This window comes from Choristoneura fumiferana, chromosome 5, assembly GCF_025370935.1.
Source record: "Choristoneura fumiferana chromosome 5, NRCan_CFum_1, whole genome shotgun sequence".
Taxonomy (NCBI): domain Eukaryota; kingdom Metazoa; phylum Arthropoda; class Insecta; order Lepidoptera; family Tortricidae; genus Choristoneura; species Choristoneura fumiferana.
This window is the reverse complement of record NC_133476.1, coordinates 21,295,568-21,321,648: the sequence shown is the minus strand read 5'-3', so window position 1 is coordinate 21,321,648 and position 26,081 is coordinate 21,295,568. Positions and strand designations below refer to the sequence as shown.

General features: G+C 37.9%; 1 protein-coding gene across 1 annotated transcript in view; it reads left to right on the top strand.

Annotated features, from left to right (window-relative positions):
- The first annotated feature begins 7,433 nt into the window (after nucleotides 1-7,433).
- The window catches only part of LOC141427743 (disintegrin and metalloproteinase domain-containing protein unc-71-like), a 477,668-nt gene continuing 459,020 nt past the window's right edge, over nucleotides 7,434-26,081 (top strand). Inside the window, exon 1 of the mRNA XM_074087335.1 lies at nucleotides 7,434-7,482. Within this exon, the coding sequence (XP_073943436.1) occupies nucleotides 7,467-7,482 (16 nt within the window). The 5' untranslated portion in view covers nucleotides 7,434-7,466. The remainder of the gene's footprint in view (nucleotides 7,483-26,081) is intronic.

Genomic DNA, 26,081 nt, shown 5'->3' with positions numbered 1-26,081 from the left:
TCATGAAAACACATTCCTCGCAACGGTTCACTAATATGTTGCATAAAATCGAATCTCATAATTTCGTTTCTCATAATAACCTTGAGCAGAATCATCATATCACCGAATTACTTTTCCCATATATTTTTTCTCATACTATCATTTCTGATAATTTTGTAAAGCAGAATATTAACATCACATAATATCGATGAGAATAATATTTATATGTTCGAATACTTTCTACGCAGAAAGACATTCTCTTTTTTTTTTTTTTTTTTTTTTTTTTTATTCGACTGGATGGCAAACGAGCAAGTGGGTCTCCTGATGGTAAGAGATCACCACCGCCCATAGACAACTGCAACACCAGGGTATTGCAGATGCGTTGCCAACCTAGAGGCCTAAGATGTAATACCTCAAGTGCCAGTTATTTCACCGGCTGTCTTACTCTCCACGCCGAAACACAACAGTGCAAGCACTGCTGCTTCACGGCAGGATTAGCCGAATCCCATAATATCGGATTCTCATAATATTACTTTGCATAAGGATAATAAAAAGCAGAATTAAATTTTACTAAACATTCCTTGCAATTAAATTAATTGTAGTTCTATATTAACCTAACCTTTATTGGCAGCAGTAAGATTATGGTGCTTCGCCGGCCGCTGCTGCGGGCACGTTCGCTTTACTCGCTCGGCTCGCGCGCTGTTGTGGTCGCAATTCTAACCAAACCCAACCTACTATGTAGCTGCTGGTCTGTTCTGGCGCTGTGCCTGCTGCTGTTACAGCACGCTTACTTTGCTGACCTTACTTTAACCTTAACCCATTCTTATGGTAGCTGTTAGTTCCTTTAACCATGTCATTACGCCATGTTAAAGTCAGTGCTATTTAAAATTCCGTAAAAATACAATAGTCCAAACTATTATTTTGCTATGCCACAATGCCATATAAAAATCGGCGATACTAATGTTCTGCTATTTAATATTCTGAGAAATTACTATTATTCGAACTGACAATAATGCAAAGTTATGATTATACAAAAGTATCATTCGGCTAAAAAATATATGAGATACCTGTTATGCGAAGTGTATTTCGGAGAATCGATATTATACAAGATAAAGGGAACCCCCTCGCAACACATCCTCGCACATCTTTGGTAGAAACGCAGCTTTCTACGTGTCCGATAACTATTTTCTGATAATGTAACTGATGGATTTTTTAGCTTTTTTCCCCTACTGCCCGAAGGAGGGTTTAAGAGAAGTCTCTTTGTTCCATTCTCCATACAAACGTAGTCCCGGTCTCATTTGAAAACTAGGCAACAGAAATAGATGAAATTTTGTAAGTCCATACTACGTCGTTAGTTACGTCTAGTTATGCCTGTGGTTTTTCAGATTTTCATGTAAACGTGTACTATCAGAATTACAGCAGCTCAAAGTCGTCAAAAAAAAGATGTCAACTTTGCAAAAGAATTACAGACTAATAAAGCATTTTTACAAAAATCGAAAACTACAAGCATAGAAAATATTATAATAAATATCTTGATTGTAAAATATCATTGATTTCTGTGCTATACTTTTCGTATAATATGAGGACAACGAAACCCAAAATTCAACCGCCCAAATCTTGAAAAGCCTACAGCTATCTCGATATAAATTACGGACGTCGGTGCGGAAGGCATGGGGGGGGGGGGGGACGGCTGCGAGCGCTTATGTCACGAGCGATAAAGACAACAATATCCCAAACGGACTAACGCGGCCGCGCGGCCGGCAGGGAAACTTCTCTTAATAAGAATAAGAACTAGTCTTTTCCTAAGGCGGAAAGCATTAGTACAATTTAATCTCAACGTAGATCAAAAACTGGCCAAAAGCGTGTCGTACACCCTCAACATAGGGTTCCGTAGCTATTACGAAAAAATCAAGTACTTGATATTTTTCTCAGAATTTTGCATTTTGTATGGAATCTTCCAAGTTTAGGTAATTTTATGCCTTAGGCTGCTACCCTTATAGTTTTCCTTGTAAATTTGATATTATAGTTACTACAATCATTAATTTTTCAAGTTTTTAGTTTAGAATTTAGAGTAAAGTTTACATTTTACGGACGGATACGGACGCTTGATTTTAACGAAAATTTGAACTAAAAATTTCGCAAATAGATCACTGAATTGAAAAATAGTCTTCACAACCCCCAATGATTTTAAATGACCTAACTATTCAACGATATCCCACACCATAGGGTTGGATGAAAAAAAAAACCACCCCCACTTTACGTCTTGGGGACCCTAAAAAAAATATATTTTTTAATAACTTTTTTGTACCTTTTTGTTGGCGTGGTTGCTATATATATTATTCGTGCATAATTACAGCTTTCTAGCACTGATAGTCTCTGAGAAAAGCCGCGGACGGACAGACAGACAGACATGGCGAATAAGGGTTCCGTTTTTAAATGAACTAAAATAATTTCTTTGCTCACCCGCGACCTTATGATAGCTAAGTTTATGCAATATTATGCGTGCTCATGCAGTTGCTCCACCCATCCCGTCCCGTTTTTGCCATTTTGGCTACGGAACCCTAAAAAGGAATAGAATAGCCACCGCCTACACGGCACACTGACAGATTACCGCACCATCAGCCGGTCTGAGCCAATCATCTTCCATTCTCTGTACTGGTGAATATGTAATCTTGAGCATCAATCTAGTTAATGCATCAAAGCTGACGGCCCGAAGTTGCAGTCTCACGTTGAGTAGCTGTTACTCGTTTGTGTTATGAATGGTTTGACTGTTATTTAAGTAAGTATGTTTTTTTTTGGCCCTTGGCAAACTATTCAGCCTCAGCCGTCAGCACTCTAGTGTCTTTGGCCCTATAGGTGACTTTTTAAAATGTGGCGGTTAGAATAGTGATATTTTTTTTAAAATATTGAATGAGAGTTCTACACTTTTTTTGCCAACAAACTGCTATGCAATTTGGCAGAGGTTTATAGTTATAAGTATTTCTGTACTTCTTTTGTTTTTTATTTGAGTAAATAAATAATAAAAAAAAGCTTGCCATCCAGTCGAATAAAAAAAAAGTAAACGCACCATTAACGCTTTCTTTAAAAAAATGGTCTACCATCTATGGTTATTAGAAAGGTATATCTTTTAAAATCGAATGAGATTCTAAAAGATATCTAAGTTTCTAAATGAAAATTTTGGACACAGTTAAACTGAAACAATGAACGACTAAATGAAGATCGTTATTACAAAAACAGTTTTGTCTTCAAATATCAAAAAACTACAGAATGTTTCACAATTGCTTGGCGTTTAGTACAATCGTTCTTTGTACTCAATACGAAGTAATTGCGAGTCCCGATCTGAAAGGCTGTATTGCCTAGACTTCGTTTAATTACTTAATTAGTCCTTTGAGATAAGCCGTGGAACGCGAAAGGAACAAATCAAAGACGTCTGGAACACTGCTGATTAGGTAAAGGTATTTTAAAAAGAGAGAAAACTACCACAAAGAAGTTATTGATTGAGCTGAGAGATCAATGCGTAGCACATCGCTCCGAAGGACAGTTGGGTGGGAGAGAACATTTCTGGAGTGGCGACCACGAACCGGAAGATGAAGCGTTGGCAGGCCTTCCACTAGGTGGACAGACGACATCGTGAGAGTTGCGGGCAACCGGTTGATTGGTCGTTCATTGTGGCGTGCTAAGGGGGAGGCGTTTGTTCAGCAGTGGACGTCTTCCGGCTGATGATGATGATAAGAGATCAGTCGTGAATGGCTGCCTTAAAACCGATGCAGGGATTGTAACTGCAAAATAAAGAACTAATAAATAATCAACCCAAAAAAGTTCAAGACCCCGACATTGTCATTTTAAAGTTTAATATCTCAAAAACGGCTGACCCGATTTTTATCAACGACATAGCTAAGGAAAACCACAAGAAAACTCACTTTCACGTTAGAAAATTGCATTGAAATCTTCATTTGTTTGAGAGCTACGATGCCATAGACAGACACTGGTGTCAAACTAATAACACCCCTCTTTTTGCGTCGCAAATTAATAAAGCGATTATTGAAAGTTATTTGAGCGATGTCGTTGAATGTTGATGAAAAGAATGGCCTTTCTAGCAAGCAACTCACGAGCTCTGGCTTTACTGGGAAGTAAGCGAATGCAGTTCTTGTGCGTACAAAACTTGTTAACAAGCTTCTTTGACAACTTGTCCTATTCATCGCTAGAGATAGTTTCTTGCTGCATTTTATTGGTTCAGCACATTATTATTATCATCATCATCATCAGCCTACAGCAGTCCACTGCTGGACATAGGCCTCTTCCATGGCGCCACTACACTCTGTCTTCAGCCCCTCGCATCCATCCGCCGCCAGCGACCCCCTTACGGTAGTCCGTCCACCGTGCCTCAGGACGCCCTACACTACGTTTTCCCATCCGCGACAGACGTGGCCAGCCCAACGCCACTTCAGCAAACTAATTCTCTGAGCAACGTCGGTGACTTTCGTTCTTTGTCGAATAATGTGTTTTCGGATTTTATCCTTCAAAGAAACCCCTAGCATTGCTCTCTCCATAGCTCGCTGTAGATCATCATTCCAGCCTACATACGTCCCACGGCTGGGCATATTTGATTAATTTTTACTACCATCTACCGACGAGATATGTATTTTAACAGGTAATGGATACAATGCTAATAATATCTGAATCAGAGATCGCTCTGAAGGGATAAGGCCTCCTTACCTTGGAAAATCTCTATATACCTGTGTTGTCTATACTGTGTTTGTGTTCAATAAAGAATTATTGTATTGTATTTAAACTTTATTTCAACAAACATAATATAGTATAAAAAGAAACGATAACAATTATATAGATAAAAAAATATCTAAACCCTGTATCTCTCCTACCCGGGGCATCGTGCCTAGCATGCTTGCGGCATTCCCTCGCTGCACGGCTAAGCTGAGCCTCTGGGCGAAAAAAGACCCGGCCCTGGGGTCGCCAGAGACGCCAACTAATTTATCCGACACCTCGCGAACAATTTTTTTTGTGTCGGATGACCACGGACCTAAAGTTTCTAACGCAAGTGCCGCAAATATGTAATCATTCGTTAAGAACGCGTATTTGCGGCACTTGGTTGTCTGGGCGTGGTCGGCAGCAGTCCCTGGCTTATTGGCAGAACCTCTGACGTAGGACGGAGCCAGCGTGTCTGAGCACGTAACGTCCCACACCAAAGGCTTGCCTAAGCTCCAAGGCACCAAGGTATTGTATTATCTTTTCCCATATATTCCGAGTATGTAAACATACATCCAATAACAAATGGTTCCAACTTCGCGGTAGTTATAGAATTGGGAATTCCTTTAGACTACCAGCCCAAGGCTTGTTAGAGGCTTAATTACAACTACACAGAGCCAAAAAGCTCCAAACTTCGCAATTGTAGAGGCTTTCAAAGATATTGTCAACGGAAGTTTCGCAGCAGCGAGCTTTTGGACGGGCGAAACTTTTTAGCGGCAAGTAATGAAACGGGCTGCCGTATGGTGCACTAATTGACCTGAGATATATCATACAAGCTTGAATGTAAGTAACTAGATTAATACTACAATGCCTTGGTATAAAATAAATTCTTGTAAGGAAAAATAAACAGTAATCAAACGTTTATTCTGCAAGCAGGCAGCACAGAGCTCTTACAAATGTCATTTTTATATACTCGCACCAACTTGTTTTTAAGTACCCACGCTTTCGGAAAGACCGTCATTGCCAAGAAGAATGCGCCGCAAGAAACTTGGCAGAAAGTCGTTATCATAAAAAAATACAATACGATTAATTTCACTATTATTAAAGCTATCAAAACAAAGTAAATTAGAAATATAGAGACAAAAAATAAAAAATACAGGGATTTAGGGCGTCCTTTGGTTAAGTACCCAACCCTAAATTAGCAGATGAGATTTACCGATCATGATATTTAATAATTAAACTAAGGCTACGTAGAGTGGAAGCGTAAAATGCCCACCTTCAAAAAAATGTTGCAAACCTTTTTGCTGACTACACTTTTTGTTGACTGTGCTTACATTAAGTATAATTGTTTATAACTTTCGCAAATTGCACTCATAATTTTATCGTACCCGAGACTTTTACACTAAATAAATCTTATTTTATATTACATATAACTATTCAAAGTAAATAAAAAGCTATTAATTTTTTTTTATTTGACTGGATGGCAAACGAGCAAGTGGGTCTCCTGATGGTAAGAGATCACCACCGCCCATAAACATCTGCAACACCAGGGGTATTGCAGATGCGTTGCCAACCTAGAGGCCTAAGATGCGATACCTCAAGTGCCAGTAATTTCACCGGCTGTCTTACTCTCCACGCCGAAACACAACAGTGCAAGCACTGCTGCTTCACGATGGTGGTAGCAATCCGGGCGGACCTTGCACAAGGTCCTATCATCTGCCGTGATTAAGGTACAAAGTTAAGAAATAAAATCACTTATAAATATTAAGTATGTCAACATGGCAACAAAGCTTAAAATAAACCACAAAATGTCAGCAAAAAGGTACATCCTAAATTGGTTAGTAACAAATAAAGTGGTTTATTAATATAGTAGTAGATTGTTCAACAAGGGACTAAAACACGCGCACACAACGCGTCTCGCGTTAAACTTTTCACTTTGAATGCGAGGAAAAAAAACAATGTTTTGTTCAAAATTACAATATTACTTTTTAAAACGTACGCTCGACTAATGAACAGGCCATCTGTTCAAAATTCTATTGGCAAAAAAAAATTGTTGCGCAGTTTTTTCTTTTCTTAATTGTTTATGAAGTGACGCTTTAAAAACTTGCATATTAAGCCAACAGTTTCAAAATTGAAAACTATTTTAAAACTAATTGGACTATGCATAATAAAATTAATTAATCGTTAATATAATTGAATAGATTCATATTCGTAATCATTAATTGTGTTTCACGAAATTAAATCGTTTTTTTTTATATTTTTGCACAGTTGTCATTTTGAGATTATTTCCACGCCTAATAATCCGCCATTCACAAACACCGTGTTTCCATGTAAATTAAAACTATAATCCCTAGATTATAAAAAGGAGCTTTAGTCCCGATATGCAGAGACTAAACTAATATTTTAAGAGCATGAGAAGTGAAAAAAACATTAACGCTCCTCTTTACGCGTCTGACTGATGATAATGGTAATTTTAAACTAATATTTTTAAATTCGAACAAAAGTGCAGTGTTATGTGATTTATTGCTCTGAATTATTTTTATCATATCATATGTACATACTTACAAATAAACAAAAAAAAATGTTTTTTATAATTAATCGATTTTAAATAAGTTAAAACACATGTTGCGTAGAGTGAAAAATGTAAAGTTTCATCCACATCATGAAGTTTTCTAAAACTTGTAGTTGCATTTTTGATAATACTTCAATTAATTGCTTACGTACATTTAACTTTTTCATCTGTGACGTAAAGTTGGATTTCATGCCTTAATTTTATTGACAGGATGTCTTCCAAGACTGGTAAGTTACATTCTTAATTATATCGCTCACTTAACTAAATCGAAAGTGTATGAACTAAAATCAAAATGTGATGACAATATCTACTTAGCTCAGGAAGGATTGGAAACTTTACACACCATAACTACAATGTTTTCCATCACCGTAAAGCTCAAACGTAAATAAATAAGCATTTCAAACGTAATTTCACACATTAATTTCGGACAACTGAGAGGTGCGAGCTTGGATTTGAATCTACAACACTCCTTGAGAGGTCTACCACGGCTAATAATAATTCAACTTCTAGAGGGTCCTAATTAAAATCTTGTTTTGAATGGACACGCCTTTGGTCTAGTTCATGCGCCATCCTTTTAAAGATGCCTAGAAATCATTGACATTGACGTGCCTGTGTGATTTGTTTAGCTTGATAAAAATTTCAGTGTGTTTTATCAGCATTACGACAAGAGAGAAATAACTATTTACATAACATGTTATTGTACGTATGCTGTTTACATTAAGCACAGCAAACTTATCGCAAGTACGATGATAGCCGACTTCCGGGACGGTTCGAAAGATAGATGGTTGGATTTATTGTGGATTTAGGACGTCATTTATTATTAAGCACAAACAGATAAATGTACATTTATTGGCCGATAGAAAATCTCCAATTTATAGTCTATAAGAATTAATGGATCTGCTAAAAAAATTATGAATTTAATCGGAATTAAAAAAAAATATTTTTTATTTTTTCTAAACTTAAATAATCATTTATTTATCTCATTAATCATATAATTAAATAAACGTATTATTGTAAAGGTACAATTGAAGTACTTATTATTATATTATTATTTTAGTACAAGATGACCGGATAGCCTCTAAGTCGCAGCACAAGTCGTAGTTAGAGAACCTGACTACGAACTTTAAAAGTCTCGGGTTCGATTTCCGGTCGGGCAAATAATTGTACAAAAAATTAAATTTGTATTTAATATCATATTATTGCAATTCGATTTTTGGAAATAGCTCTATCGTTACTATCGATGTAAATAGTATGTTATTTTTTTACTTAAATATAAATATGCTGTGATCTCTATAGGTACTAATACTCTGGTCATGATCCGTCATGGCGACATAATATAAAGAGAACTGACATTGTCATGGCGGTTTGCGCTAGTGTCGCCCCCTGCGCAGATCTTTGCGTAATATTCCCTATTGTGCCATGCTGTTTATTTATTATAGGATCACTTTGTTGTCCGTCCGTCCGTCCGTCTGTCAAGACCCTTTTTCTCAGGAACGCGTGAAGTTATCAAGCTGAAATTTATATCAAATATTCAAGTCTACTGTTCCTTGGAGCTGTGAAAAAATCAAACTTCTAAGCCAACGCAATCAAAAGATACAGCCGTTTATGCTGAAAATTTTTGACACTCGCAAGGTAATCCCGTGAACTCTGAATCTTGAAATTTGGTACAAAGCAACGTCTTATAGCACAGATAAAGGAAATATTGCGAAAAGTATAAATTTTTAGTTTCATCATATAATTGAAATATTTGTACGGAACCCTCGCCTCGCCTCGGACTCGCACTTGGCCGGTTTTTTTATTCAGCCATTGTCTATGTCCCACTGCTGGGCAAAGGTCTCTCCCTCGGATTTCCAACTTCCCCTGTAGGCAGCTAAGTCTTGCCAGTCGTCTCTAATGCGTCCAAGTCGTCCCGCCACCTCTGTCTCGCTCGCGCCTCCGTTGACCATCTTTATTTATTTTTATTTATATTAAATAAAGTACATAGTCAAATATACTCAGCGACACAAAATTCGGCCTACTCTACATACAAAATTACCTATTTCTGCATACATTTGAGGGTCAGATTTTTTGGCGCTCAGTATATGTAGTTTTTAGCACAAGTTTTGTTTAGAGGCCGTGGTGGCCTAGTGGTTTGACCTATCGCCTCTCAAGCAGAGGGTCGTGGGTTCAAACCTCGGCTCGCACCTCTGAGTTTTTCGAAATTCATGTGCGGAATTACATTTGAAATTTACCACGAGCTTTGCGGTGAAGGAAAACATCGTGAGGAAACCTGCACAAACCTGCGAAGCAATTCAATGGTGCGTGTGAAGTTCCCGCACTGGGCCCGCGTGGGAATTATGGCCCAAGCCCTCTTGTTCTGAGAGGAGGCCTGTGCCCAGCAGTGGGACGTATATAGGCTGGGATGATGATGATGATATGTAGTTTAGTTAGTTAGTTTAGTTTATTTAGTACTAGCCTTTATCAGTGGCTTCATTGGAGTAAAACATTACATATTTAAATTGAATTTAAATCCCGAAATTTTGCAGAGTGCCCTTGGGAATTTTCACAAGTTACATAATGATCTTTATTTACGTACTTTACTAAGTGGCTTAAATTCCCAAATTATACGAACGAATCCTGCTCCCCTATGAATATCAATATAAAAACGAGGTATAAAAATTGTTTTTGAACATCATTACTGTATACATACCTATTCAGTGTAATACAAAAAATAAGATGTTTATCCATTCCATAGCTTTCTAATACAAAGCATCTCTTAGCTAAGGCATCGTACAGAGACATAGCCAGACATGGCAAAACTAAAAATGAACATGTTAGTATTTAATTTTTGTCAACCTTACAATAATCGTTCGGGTATTATCGGCCAACATCAGCTTCACGAGAGATACCATGGAACAGGTTATAGACCCTCGACCCTCGTCGTTGTCGTCGTAGTAAAGTTGAGGTATCCCATCTTAGCCTCTAGGTTGGCAACGCATCTGCAATCCCCCTGGTGTTGCAGGTGTCTATGGGCGGTGGTGATCTCTTATCATCAGGAGAGCCACTTGCTCGTTTGCCATCCAATTGAATAAAAAAAAATGATGATGATGATGAATTGGCTGTTAGACCAGTGACATACAACTTTGGCTGCATCTGTAGGTACTTTTCATCAGGTGAAATAGGCATAAATGACGGATCAGTTTAATGTAATAAGAACGGGTACGTTTGGGCCAAGTGCGATTCGAAAAACTTGATGCATAAAAACTCTAGTTCTTTTTAAGTAATATACCGTGCTGTATACATTAAAAAAATCGGAACTTACTTAGTTAAAACCAAAGTTAGTGCCTTGAGTAATGAAATGTTTATGAGACTGCTGGCTCCCAGGCGGCTCGTACCAACTTCACCGCACTAATGAACGTTAATGTGCTATTTTTAAAATACGAAAAACGAGGTTTTTTTAAAGGCTAAGAGCTGTACAAATTAAGTATGATCATGTTTTGGATTTTTAATTTGCTGTGTAAATTTTGTTTTTTCTTGAAGCTAGATCTTTATAAACACACCTTATTATGTATACCTATTCGTACATTGTATTTAGGTAAGTCTTTACTTTGTGGCTTATGGACCTGATTCAGCAATTTTCGTGTTTTTCTGATAAACTTGAATGTCGGACATCTGTGATATCATGTATGATATCAATTGTACGAAATAAACAGAGATGGGAACAAAAATATCTAACACTTAAAGTAGCAGGAACTTAACAGAGAAAAGATAAAACGTGCCGGTTGTTTTGTTCCCCCTTCTAAAATCTAAACTGTTAGATGGAAAAATTTGAAAAAAATCAGGATGGTTGGTAGTACGTGTATCAAATTCACAAGGAAAATTATAGCGGCTAAGTTAGCTTGAGAATTAGGTATTAGTAGTTTAAGAGTAAATAGCAGCCTAAGGTATAAAATATACCTACACTTACTTGGAAGTTTCCGTACAAAACACGACATCCTTAGAAAACTACTATTGATTTTTACGTAATGGCTATCTTGGGCGTGTCCGACACGCTCTTGGCCAGTTTTTTTAAAGGAATGTTTAAGCTAAGCAAGCCTGTTCAATCTATGCCTCTATGGCATCTCAAGCAGAGGTTTGTGTGTTAAAACCCAAGTATATTTGTGTTCTATGGAATTTATGAGCGATTTTTTGTATCATTAGCCGCCATGTAAAAGAAAACTTCGCGAGGTAAACTTCATACATAAATATGAGGTAGTTCACTGTTCAATAGCGCATAATAATACTCGTACTCGTATAGGAATTACACTCCAAGTTATTAATATCTTTACATAATAATAATATCATATTAAAAGTATCTAGCCTGTTTTTCAAAAAATATCGAACATGTTTAGAAAAGAGAATTAAAATTAAATTTAAAAATAAAAGTGGCACTCTTTTAAACATGAAATTGACGCGCGCCCGGCAAAAATTCACTTTAAACTTTGCATAGTAATAAAGTACCCAGTAGTGCATCTGCCTTCAAAATCCAAACGCAAGTCTACTGCAGTATGCCGGTACCAGTCCCGGCGGTAGTGGATTGGACTCTGTAATGAATAGTTTATGTCCTGCAGTATGCCCAAGTTTGGCGTCAGAATTTTTCGGAATGTTTTTGAAATCCTTTTGTACAGAAAGATTATTTCCGCGTTATAACTAAAACTCTCCTTTAAAACGCTCGCACGAAAAAAAGAAAAATGGTAGTAGAATAAATAGTATTGCTTTCCAATGCGTTGTTTTGATAATTTAATTTATTATCTTACAAAGGCTGCAAAACAACCACTTTCACGGTAACTAGGGCGTAAACACAAAAGCTTAAAACCAATAAAGCAACGCACAGCGGCACCGGACGCCGCGACTGCTGCTTCCGGCCGCGATCAGTTTTCTGTTCCACTGTTATTTATATTAACTGTGTAGGTACCTAAGGTATATTATTTAAGAATAACTTGTTTCATGGTGTGGAAATTATATAATATTGTGTTTAATTGAAATTTATCGACTATGTTTGCAACGATAGGACGTCAGTTGTCTCTTTCAATTACTAAAATATAGCTAAACTTTGTGAATGCACTTACATACTCGTAACAAGTACCTGGGCGACCGAGCCTCGCTCGAGCTAAAACTCGATAACAAGCGTTTTCCCAGAGATAAGACCAAGCTTGATCGATTTTTCATCTCCGAAAACCCCTACATACCAAATTTCGTCGAAATCGTTGGAAACGTTTCCGAGATCCCCGAAATATATATGCGAGAATTGCTCGTTTAAAGGTATTAGATCATCATCATCATCATCCCAGCCTATATACGTCCCACTGCTGGGCAAAGGCCTCCTCTCAGAACAAGAGGGCTTGGGCCGTAGTTCCCACGCGGGCCCAGTGCGGATTGGGAACGGAAAGGTATTAGATAGATTATGTTTTTTTTTTTTTATTCGACTGGTTGGCAAACGAGCAAGTGGGTCTCCTGATGATAAGAGATCACCACCGCCCATAAACATCTGCAAAACCCCTGGTATATATATATATGTGGGATCGATTGAAGGAAACAAACTTTTCGAAATTAAATAAGAAAAAGTTTATTAAAAATTAAATGGAATACGTTAAATAGAACTGAATAAAACAGAAAACACATGCAGCAACTAGGCTCACCCGATCGTAACTCAAATCTTAAATCCCTTTCACTCACTCGCTTGTCTCATTCACTCCACAATAAGTCTTCATTCATTCGGTCGCTCGTTTACATCAAATCATTCTAACATTAATCTACCCTCATTCCCACATATATATTACAATTAAAAAAAAATGTATATTATAATTTCTCCAGATTATTAACTACTATTATTTTAATCTATAACACTAGGTAGTTAGCTCTATGAGCTGACACGTGTTTTTATCACTGGAATTGTGTTTTAAGTTTTTTTTTTAAAGTTGTGAATATTTCAGCTGTTTCTTGGCTTATTTTGACGAATCACTCCTCGTAAATTTTTCATCAGATTTTTCGATTTATAATGTAAATGTTTACTAGGTGGGCCCTGTATCAGGGGCAAAATGTTAAACCTCAGCTTCAACTCTTAAATTTTAGCTAATTTAGTTCTACAACTTCTGAAAATAACTTGTATAATGATTTTTATTATACATTGCTTGTTTGATTTTAATTGGACGAGCAATGTATTACGAACTCTGTCATTTTGTTACGTGATTGGCGATGTCATTTAGGGTATTGGATGCCGTACAGTCGAGTTCATAAACTTGTGAGGAAAAATTTGATCAAAAATATCTGAACACGACTCTATTCTTAACGGCGTAGAAGCGTCTTCAGATATTTTTGATCCAATTTTGTTCACGAGTTTATGAACTCTACTGCATGTACATTAAAGATTCCTATAATTTGTTTGTATAAAAATAATGATAAAATTAATTAATATATGAAAGTTGCAGTACTAAAGTACTTTCACTTGAGTAGCAGAACCTGTCTTTTAATTTTTTGCTCCTGTTACTGAGCCCACCCGGTATGTGATGCCATTGTCATGTAAATGTGACACAGGGCATATAAACAATGAGAGCTATCGTTGTTTTTGTCTCACTAGATGGCGCACTGTTGCGTGAGGTTTTTAAGTATGGCTTTCAAAGTCTGTTATTACGGGCGTGAAAACAAAGTTTAGATTAAAATCATATTTAATACACCTTAAAACCGCACCATAAAAATATCGAGCATGCCACAGTGTTGCATGGTCCCCGTTTTGTTCGGAAAAAAGGGTGGACAAAGGTTTCCGAAAGACAAAACTGTCTCAAAACACAGATATTCATTGCCCCGGAACGCATATTTGCCATAATTAATTTAAGATATTACAAAATATTCACAAAATTACTCTAATTACAAATAAACCCGCGTAGCTCACCCAAAAACTATGAGATTTGACATTTCGGAGACCTCACGCTACACTAGCGCCTCTAGCGAATTCATACGCGATAGCCCTCATAGCAAGCATATGATGATGTTGACACTCAAACACAACTAATAGATGGCGCTAGTAGGTTCAACAAACCTTATTTAAAACGTCTTCTTTCTATTAACAATTATAAGCAAGGACTCCGCTGCGGAAGTGCTTTATGCCCCCGTAACGCCGCCGTAAACAGTTCGATGGAGTTCCCCCGAATGCCCTCGTTAATTTTACAACCCTCGTAAAGGTCATTTCTGAGGGTGTCCATGCTTTCTCTGGGCTTTGATTTTGTAATCATGGGAATTCTGAACGTCGTATAGATAGACTCACCAATCACTCTTTAATAGACTAGCCCCCTGTTCCATCATTCATTGAGTAAATTTATTTGACGGATGAATGTGATGCCGTCTCTGTTTGTTTTGTTCGAATGGACGGAGACGGCATCACATTTATCCGTCAAATAAAATTAATCAATAGATGGTGAAACAGCCCCTTAATGTAGATAATGTTTGTGTTATATGTAAGTGAAGTAATAAAGTTATAAATGGGCATTTGTATTAAATTCTGTTTTCATTTTTTTGAAATTTTATGCAACGTGTTGAAAAATTACCCTCAAACTTTATCAAAACAAATGGTGCAAATTAATATAGTGTGCAATCCTTGAACAAGCACAACTGACCACAGTCCCACTGCATATTCAACTATCAAATTCTCGAATTCGAACAGAAACCACATTCAAGAAACGAAGACATTCCTGCAATAAAGGCCACAGTGCAATTCGAAATGCCAACAAAATACATACAATACGAGTATACGTATATAACAGGCTACGAGTCACAGCGTGCTGCGAGCTCAGAGGCATTCATGTAGAATAAGCAGCTTGAACTAAACAAAATGCGATGCCATTTCTTACAATGAATTTCTTAGAAAATTATTCAATTAGGTAAGTTGGAAAGCTTGACAGTTTTATGGCTCTATAGTCAAAGTTGGCGTAAACTGGATGCGAGTGACAGTGGATAGGCAAGACTGGAAAAGTAGAGAGGAGGCCTATGTCCGAAGACGGGGGCTATAAGGGCTGTTATAGATAGATAGATAGTCAAAGTGGCAAAAAGGAACCTTTACAGTCTGGTCATTTCTGATGCCAGTTCTAGTAGTTGTGTCTGTCTATCTGTCAGCGGTTTAGTCCACATACTCTTAGTACGATAAAGCTACATTCATACATAGCGGGCGCACACACTTGACAATCAAACCGACACACTACACTTCCATTGAACGTAAATATAGTTAAGATGTATAGTTTTTAGTTTTGTAACTAAGGGACCCTATGCGTCCCTGTATTTTATTTTATGTATTTTTTTTATACTTACTGTAATTTACATGTGGGTAGTTTATTTGCAATTATTTATTTTAGTTTATTTTGAAAAGAAAATGACTGCCAAGTTTCTTGCAACGCATTCTTCTTGGCAATGATGGTCTTTCCAACAGCGCTGGTAGTTTAAAAAAAACATGTAAAAGAGCCCTTTGCGACCTACTTGCAGAATAAATGATTAGAATTTGACAAAATGGCCGAAATTAAAGTTTGGAAAATGTATTTTTGTGGATATCCCCTAGAGGAAAAGTGAGGAATGATTGCTCGTCTACCTCATCTCGTGGGGTGCTGTTGGATAAGCTTTAATAACCAACAAAAAGTTGAAACGACAAAAGGCTGAAACGATTCTGATAAAACATGTCTAAGAACCATCGCTAAAAACCTTGCTTTCAATTAAAAAATCGGATTCAAATCGGTTCACCCGTTCAAGAGCTACGATGCCACAGACAGACATACAGACACACATAGCGGTCAAACTTATAACACCCCTCTTTTTGCGTGGGGGGTTAGAAATAGTGTCATCTATTGGACATTATCGTGTTCCGTTACCTTAAATTCGGTGTTTTCTCAATTCTCCTTCAGTTAACGGTGTCCTATGTTGCAAACGAGCATGGTGTCTCTATTCCATCACTATAAACTTTCATTGTTTTTAAAGTTGTCTCTTGGAATGTCACAGTTATTTTTAACGTCTTTGTAATACTTTCGAGTAATGGCCTTGTTTGTAGGGGTTCAATGAATTACGAAGTGAATTTGGGTCTTTAGGGCAAAACTTCATTGAATTTTGTGGGAAGTAGAAACGTAATGTGCGACTTTAAAATAAAATAAAATAGAATTTTAGTCCAAAGCTGAAAATGTTTTAAGATGTATGTAGGTATGTAAAATTATTTATTGTTAAAAAATAGAGAAATAAATACTATTTACAAGCCTCAAGATACATGTACAAGGCAAAGTTAACCCTTTAAGGGAATAGTGCACGGATTTATAAATTTAGGTGTAGTTTTTGCTGTCTCTCTATAATATTCGCGTCTCTACTACTTCCCTTTCTTTATATAGACTGGTATGGCTCACGAACGTTTTGCCCGCCCGTTCCAGTGTGTTATGAATATTGATGCATACGATAACTATTTGCGTCAACTTCTGATACAAGTAGTTTCTCTTTTAAGTTAAGTATTCATCCATATTTAGTAGAAACGAGCTATCGTTTGTATGCATCAAAATTCATATCACACTGGAACGGGCGGGGCAAAACGCTCGTGAGCCATACCCACTTGCTAGATTTTACGATCAGCTGGAATTGAAAGGCAACTCGTTCGATCGTCAGCTAGTACAAGAGTTCCGTCATTATATCAGCCGTAGGACGCCATCTTTGGGTTGTGCCCACCAACAAGATGGACGGATGACTGGTTAAAGCCGCGGCCTCAAGATGGATGCAACCGAAGCAACTAGACGTCCACAGGGGAGGCCTTTTTTTAAGAGGGGGAAAACGAGCATGTGGCTCACCTGATGGGGAAGCAATTACCACCGCACATAGACACCTTTCAACACGAAAGGTATCACAGGTGCGTTGCCGGCCCTTTGCGCTTGGCGGGGCCTATATATCTATACAATGATTTGACAAAATGATTTTAGAAGAATTTAATCAGTATTTGGGTGAGTTCGTGTGAATATAATTTCAAACATTTTCCACTATTAGTCTTCTTTTAAAATAACGTCAGATTTTGTCGATACACTTCAGACATTGACTAAGTATTTAACACAGACATTGATTACTTACTTTAGAAAATGACTAAATGTAGTACGAGAAGTCTCTGTGTCTCGGCAAACGTAGTGTGGGACGCCCTTCGGCCAGGTGGAGTGACGATCTGCGAAAGGCTGATAGTTATAAAGGGTACCCAAAAGAACCTGGAACATTTTAATTAATTAATTTTAACTTTAAAAAAAATAAATTGCGTAGACACAAAATTGTGTATATGTATGGTCACGATCGTTAATTTGGGATCCATTTCGTGAAAAAAACCTTTAAATTGTCATACAAAATCTTAAGTGGGTCCCAAATTAACGATCGTGACTGTACTATTTCTATGTGTGTTTTCATGTATTTCTTGGTTTATTTGAGTGTAGTAAATGTTATTGTATAATAGTGTGTCTTCTGTATTAGTGAATAAATGAGTGCTTATTTTTTTTAACAACAGTTAAAAATTATTAATTAAAATGTTTTGGGTTCTTTTGGGTATCTTGTATAACTAAGTAACTATTTTAAATATGTAATGAACAAATGCATATATTATAAAAAAGGTATCCAAAAGTCCCGAACAACCTCACTCGTTATTATGAAGGACTGATAATTTTCGCCAACAGCCAGATGTTGCCGAAAATATGCCGGAACACACGAGCGGCAAGGCATTCCGTGCGCAGGAACGCAATTAGTGTGTCACTGGCCGTATGTGGAAATTATTTGAGGCTGTGGTGGACATAGCTTTATTCCTAGATCGGCTGGATGCCTACGAATATTGCACTGTCATTTGAAATTTGTAATGAGAAACCCATGATTTTCTTTTGCTTTTTTTTTAGGCTTGGAATTCCAAACTCACAACATTTATTGACAACAAAAACACAGTAAAAACATAAATAGGAGAGGGAAAAAACACCTATGTAATTCATTTATTAACATCAATAAAAGTCCAGTCTCACCTTAGTTTTGTATTAAAATCTTTTCATGTAGGTATTACTCCTGCCGACTGTATCGAGCAGATGGCCCCGCATTTTTGCGTGAACACGTCCCGGCGTTACCTGCGCGTTTATTTATTGATATATGCAAAAACGTTTGCTTAACGCAAGTCGATTATTAAGGTGGTTGCTCCTGTGGAAAGTTTGGGAGCGAATCGAAGCCGGGTTAAATAATTTCCTCTTTGATCGAGTTACCTAAAAAGCGAGACGCTAATGAAGGCGTTATGCCTAAACATGAAATTACCCTAAAAAGCTGTTTGCCCTAAACGAGAGTTGCCGATGAAGCAGCACGTCTGAAGTGTGAAATTGACCAAGAGCAGATTGCCTAAATTGTAATTTTCGATCAACTAATACTTTGCAGACAAACAATACTTTGCAAGAAAACGACAAAGACAACTAATACTTTGCAAGAAAAGTGGGAAGAAGCTAGTAAGAAGTATTTGTATTCTAAAACGGGGCCAGAAGTGAAAAAGCACGTAACTAGGTACTGGATTGTGATGAGAAACACAATTATAGCTAAAATTTTCATTTCAAACAGATATCAAATATAATAAGAAAGTTACGTGCATTAGGATTTTGTTAGGAATTTCAGTAACGTTCGTAATCCCATATGTATTTTTCGATCAAGCAACGGATCGGTGTATCTACACCGACTTTATGGTAGGTACTATAGTAGGTAGCATCTTATTCTATGAAAAAAGTAGCATTCAAAAGTTGATACAAAAATTCAAATTCACATTAACAGAACTCGCAACAGCTTTCAAAAAGCGCTCCAAAAAGCCTTGGACCCTAAATCGTATATTATAACAATGTTATGAGTCGTCCGTTTGTTCGTCGACATTTGCGACAAACTGCGCGAACGTGGCTCTATGACTGAATCGAAAAAAATGTCCCGAACATCGCCGGCATTTTTATGCGTGTCTCGACTGGTCTTTGGGAAGTTTTAGCGCTATCTAGAAATGCAACGCATTTCGTGGTGTAAACCTCTGTCTTACCTCGTTACTACGACTTTAGTTAGCTTGATTCATCTAATACCTGATCCATCTAATTCCTTATCCCGCGGCTTAGTTCTCATGAAAGAATAAAAAGGTTGCAGTTTTTATTTACGTTACATATATTTATTACGGTTCACTAATGTTTCGAAACTAACGTTTGGCAACCTGATAATTTCGCAGCTGTTTAATATTTCTGAAACTGTAAATATTTCAGGATTTTTATAAAACTAACCTAACCTAAAGAGTTCTACACAATGGTCCTGAAATAAATCCTGAAATATTTACAGTTTTAGAGTTTGCGAAATGAAAAGTGTCGAAATTAATCAGGTTGCCAAACGTTAGTTGCGAAATAAACGGATACCATTTGTTACAGTATGTATCTACAATTCATTGAGGGCATAAATATCTATATATCCATAGCGTCAAATATATAGGTACAGTGATCTTATGGTTAGTGGTAATATAAAGGTGTACCTAAAATATTTTTGACGTCTTGGTAACGTACATACATTTATTTACAACGTGATTACCCTCCATGAGCTCCCGTTATTTTGACGTCTTTTTTTTTTAATCACGGGACAATTCACACCAATTGACCTAGTCCCAAAGTAAGCTTAGCAAAGCTTGTGTTATGGGCACTAAGCAACGGACAAATATAATTATATAGATATAGATACATACTTAAATACATATTAAACACCCAAGACCCGAGAGCAAACATTCGTATTTTTCATACAAATATCTGCCCCGACACGGGAATCGAACTCGGGACCTCAAGCTTCGTAGTCAGGTTCTCTAACCACTAGGCCATCTGGTCTTCTTGGTAAACATTTATTTACATCGTGATTACCCTCCATGAGCTCCCGTTATTTCGACGCAGTCTACCCGTGATTCTAAAAAAATTTAAAAAAGGTAGTGTTGGTGACTCGTTGATATTTTTGTATTTTTATGTTAGTTTGGGGTTGTATCCCTCCCTATATCCGTTACTGCAGTTATGACAAGTAGGCAAAGTCACGCTTCTCTCACTCTTCGGGTTGCCTAGCGAAAGAGTTCATTCCACTCTCTACTATAACCCTATTAGTCTATAACCCTACCTACAATACCTAAAATGAACATAGACAACAGAGACTTAAATTTATATTACAGTAACGAGTTTTATACCATTAAAAGTAATTAATGACTCATTGACCGCGACCACACCGCAACCGTTAATACTGCCTTGACGGCGGGACTTTTTTCATAATTTGGAAGCCTTTGCACCTCCTAACATCTCATCTCTCCTTACATTTCTTCCAACTAATATCACTCCTAACATCATCATTTGCACAAGCTAACTTGCAATACTTGACTCTGTTGCATTAACTTGCATGGTTCTTGCATGCGACAATACCATATTGCTTTTTAGACGATGCACCGGCTGCCAGGTGGCCGCTGTATGCATTTAAATCGGCTATTACACACTCGATCCGGTTATATCCAGCTCAAACCAGTTCTTACCGGTTACATGGCATGTTAGCGGGAAACGTAAGAATAGAATTGCCTGAAGTGTTAGAATGCTAAGTGCAACGAAGACTTTTATAAATATAATTGTGGATCATTCTGTTTAAGTAGCCATTATTCTAGTTAAGTAAGTGTTTCAGTTTCGTTCTGAAGAAAGATCGGGTCAGGAGTACTCTAAACCGATGTGCATGCATGAAAAGATTGATGAATGTAGAGGAAGCGAGAGTTGTATGCCAGAATCGTAGCAAGTGGAAGGATGTAGTCTCTGCCTACCCCGTTGGGAAAGAGGCGTGATTGTGTATGTATGTATGTATGTACAGTTATTGAGGAATCCAGCTTGAGGATTATCGTGCATCAAATTATACATAGGTACCTGATACCTAAGTTTAAACTCTGTAATGTAAAAATCCTTGTTTTGTAAACTAAACTATATACAACCACGCAGTGTCATTGCCATGCCGTCCTTGGTTTTAGAAAAGGACAGACCCATTTTTTTCCGTACCAGTCGTAAAAGCCAACTAAGGCACCATGGTGTGAGAGTTCGCAGCAACGCTCTATTTGCCAACTACGAACTCCAGACTCCAACAATATGGTGTTGGTGTGAAAATTCTGACTTTGAGGTAAACCACCCACCTCACTGTTTTTACTACCTTATATTTAACTTGCCATGTTTTTTGGGTCAAATTTTGCAAGTTCACTTGGTATGCAAGAACAGTCAAGAAAAGGTAGTCAGTAAAAAAATGCTTGTATTAAAAATGAAAACTTAACAAAAACTTATTTCAAACGAGGATCACGATACAATACAATACGATGACACTTTATTGTACACCAGAAATCTTTATTATATTTATTGTACACGATCAATTTGTTAAAAGTGTAATTTAAAACAAGCAAACTGACTAATGAATCTATCACTAATCAATCATTTCCATTCGCCAAATTAACAACTGAGCAGTACCTGTACATGAAACAGTACATACCTACATGAAACCCACTCACAAAGAGATTCGTAAAGACGTCAATTTGCTTGATAAATGTCAAAAAGTCACCGTGCTTACATGTGTTCATGAATATTGCCTTTCCTAAAAGGTTGAAGACGAAGCCTGTTCAAGTATTCAAACATTTGCCGCGCCTAGATTCAAATAAAACCAAGCCACAAAAGCGGCGCACACATAATTTATCAATTTCCATCCGAAATAAAATTCACAATTCCGGCCGCGACGTAATTTGGGATTACTCTAACTTTCCTTCTGTTTCATAAAAATTCAGGTGGGCCAGCGGCGTCTTATGCGTTCCTGATTAAAAGTTCCCATTTTACGAGTTGCCCGCTTAGTCCGTGCGGTTTTATTTCCCAAATAGGCCCTTGGAGCGATGCGGTCCTTTTAAATGCTCGCTGCTATGCTCGGTGGGGGTTTTTGACGCGGGGTATGTGTAAAGTTACTTACATTCGGCTAAAATTTAACTGCTTACTGTGTTTAGTAAGTACGTTTACCATCAGGTGAAATAGGGATCAAATGCTGATTAACTTTAAATAAAAAAAAAGAGTAATTAGATCGTTTCCCCAAACTCGTTAATTCCGCGTATAGCAAACTTTCCATTCGCATTTTTTCCCACTTGAATTAATTTTCGTTCGCCTTTTTCCCCATTCTTAATTTACACCAGACGTATTTAATCCATACATGATTTTTCCATTCGCATATTTTCTGACTATATTTATTTATCAATAGTTTATTTTCTTGACGGGATTTTTAACCATTCGTATGTTTACCACTTTTTTCTCAATGGGCAACCCATTACGCCTTTTGCCGACGGAGCCCCGCGAAGCTCCCCGCCCCGTCCCAGCCTCGCGGGGCTCCTATTTCTGAGCAGTTTGCCCTTCGGGCATCTGAAGATACCTACCTAAACTACCTCTCCTTTAGTGTGGTAAAATATGTGAATGGTTAAAAGTCCCGTCAAGAAAATAAACTATTGATAAAATACAGTGGGAAAATATGCGAATGGAAAAATCATGTATGGAATAAATACGTCTAGAGTAAATTAAGAATGGGGAAAAATGCAAACGAAAACTAATTCGAGTGGGGAAAAATGCGAATGGAAAGTTTGCTACGCGGAGTTAACGAGTTTGGGGAAATGTACTAAACACTCAAAAAAAAGTTAGCGTAAATTTACCGACAAAAATTTCGAGTTAGGTAAGGTTAGTATATTTAAGCTTTTTGTGACATGAGAAGTTAAAGTCATAGTGGGCTAATACTCGTAGTGAAGTGGCAGTGGGCGGGGCACATTGCTCGCAGGACTGATGGCCGATGGGGTCAAAAGGTTCCCGAATGGCGTCCACGGACTGGAAGTCGAGCTGTCGGCAGGCCTCCAACAAGATGGAGCGACGACCTGGTTAAGATCGCGGGATCACATTGGAGCGGAAAGCACAAGACCGGACTAAGTGGAGAGCCTTGAAGGAGGTTCATGTCCGGCAGTGGACGTCTTTCGGCTGACATGATGATGATAATGACGACTAGACGACCAGATAGCCTAGTGGTTAGAGAACCTGACTACGAAACTTGAGGTCCCGGGTTCGATTCCCGTGTCGGGGCAGATATTTGTATGAAAAATATGAATGTTTTTTTCTCGGGTCTTGTGTGTTTAATATGTATTTAAGTATGTATCTATCTATATAATTATATTTATCCGTTGCTTAACTAGTACCCATAACACAAGCTTTGATAAGCTTACTTTGGGACTAGGTCAATTGGAGTGAATTGTCCCGTGATATTTATTATTATATTTAATGATGGGCTAGTAGTTTGATCTATATGGCTTCTCTAACAGAAGGTCGTGGTTCCAAACTCGGGCTCACGTTTCTCAGCTCATATGCCTAAACTACTGGTCGCAGAGACTTGAAATTAGATCGATATCATTACGATGCACTGTGAAAAAATTGCTAAAAATTCCCACCACATACCGCTGGGACAAAGTCATGAGTAAAAACAAGTTTCGTATAAAAGCGTATGTTCTTACTGTTTTATGTAAAAGAGGTCACCCTTTCAGAACCACGTCAAATACAGCGACCGTTCTAAAATGCGCAGTAAAAGGTATAGACAATAAAATATATAACCGTGTTTGGTTTGAACCACTCATATCTAATACACTGGGTTGTCGTAAAGCATCTACCACTTGTGCTTTATAGCCTGAATAAATATTAGGAAGGGTCAGCATGGATCACTACATGTGAATACTCTAAAATCGGTTTTAATCGTATTACATTTCTAGTAAAGTTTTATATGTTATTGGTAGGTACATAACTCTAACATTAGGTATGACCCTATTTCTATAAAATTCAAATTTCAAATCATTTATTCAGTAAATAGTAAATCAGCAATGGACACTTTTACACGTCATTTTTTAAACTACCAGCGCTTTCGGAAAGACCATCATTGCCAAGAAGAACGCGCCGCAAGAAACTTGGCAGAATGACATTTTTTCAAAATAAAATATTTACAAATAAAATACTTAAAAATTCAGTATAAAATTAAAGAAAAAAAATTTTTAATAATAATACCGGGATGTATGGGGCCCCTTACTCACAAAACTAAACACTAACTATATCTACGTTCAGTGGAAGTGTAGAATGCTTCCACTGTCATAAAAAAATGGTAATTTAATTCTGAAATATACATTTCAGGTCAAGTAACCATTAAGCTTTTGGATTCCAAAGGCAAGCTCACGTTAAAGCCCCCAAAGTTAGCTCACACGCACTCATGTCATGCTCTGAAAGCAGAGCGGTACTGAGGACATGCATGGTATTGCTTCCTACCTACTTTTGTAGCAACAATTAGCCTCATTAGGGTATGTAAATAATTGATGCTTCTCAGATTCGGACGCAGAAGTAGATGCTATAGCAGTGCCGGATTAATATTTTTTGTGAGTGTAGGCCACATTATATCCGCCGCCCCATGTAGGTACCTTTCGGAAATTATAATTATCTCGTCCTCTGAAATCTGCTGCTCCTAGATGCCCCTAGGACGCTGCCGCCTCTAGGACGCTACCGCCCCTAGGACGATGCCGCCCCTATACCACGGCCTATACGGCCTATTGACAAATCCAGGACTGCTGTAGCTGAAACAAGTATCATTTAGTTCATAAACTAGTCTTCATGAACCTCGAAATTGGTTGGATTTGTATGTAGCTATATTCTTAAACATTGAACTCAATTGTCGAGCTAGTGCGTTTTCAAGTGAAAAAGATCATCAAGTCAGCCGAAAGACGTCCACTGCTAGACATAGGCCTCCCCCAAGGCTCGCCACTCAAACCGGTCTTGTGCTTTCCGCATCCACTGCGATCCCGCGATCTTAACCAGGTCGTCGCTCCATCTTGTTGGAGGCCTAGCGACAGTTCGTCTCCCGGTCCGCGGACGCTATTCGGGAACCTTCTGACCCCATCGGCCATCAGTCAATGCGCCCCGCCCATTGCCACTTCAGTTTCGCAATTCTTCGGACTAATTGAAAAAGATATTGATCCTCGGGAGGGCTGTGAATACACTTACCGACTTTACCAGGTTATCCGACCATCTCGTTGGTGGACGTCCTACGCTGCGCTTGCCAATCCGCGGTCTCCACTCGAGAACCTTTCGGCCCCAGCGACCACTGGTTTTCCGTGCTATATGGCCTGCCCATTGCCACTTCAACGAGCTAGTTCGTTTGGCTATGTCGGTGACCCTTGTTCTTCTACGTATCTCTTCATTTCTGATACACTTAATTGCTGGATAAATCTTAAAATATAACCAAGGAACCTTTTCCATACTAAATCGATATCAACGATGTTCAGTCAAGTATTTGCGTAGGTAGTTTTACATTATACATACTAAAACATTTCGTATCCTTTGACAGTCCGAACCGTGGCACTCAGGCAGCAAATTGAAGTGGACTTTTACCAGCATATATTATACCTTCACTTGTTACTTTACCCATATTTTATATATGTAAATACGCATAGCAGTACATCAATTGGGCCAGGAATAAGTGAAGTCTGAGTGCTATATAAAAGTTTAGACCCTGTCCGATGTCCAGTTTTTATTGAAATAAAGCTATTTTTGTTTTCTAAATACGAAAAACTTGGGAATAAATAGTATCAAGTAATAAGTAGTGGGTAGTAGTAAATAGTAGTAGTAGTGCCTTGTGCAAGGTCCGCCCGGATTGCTACCACCATCTTGCTCGCTAATCGTCCGTGAAGCAGCAGTGCTTGCACTGTTATGTTTCGGCGTGGAGAGTAAGACAGCCGGTGAAATTACTGGCA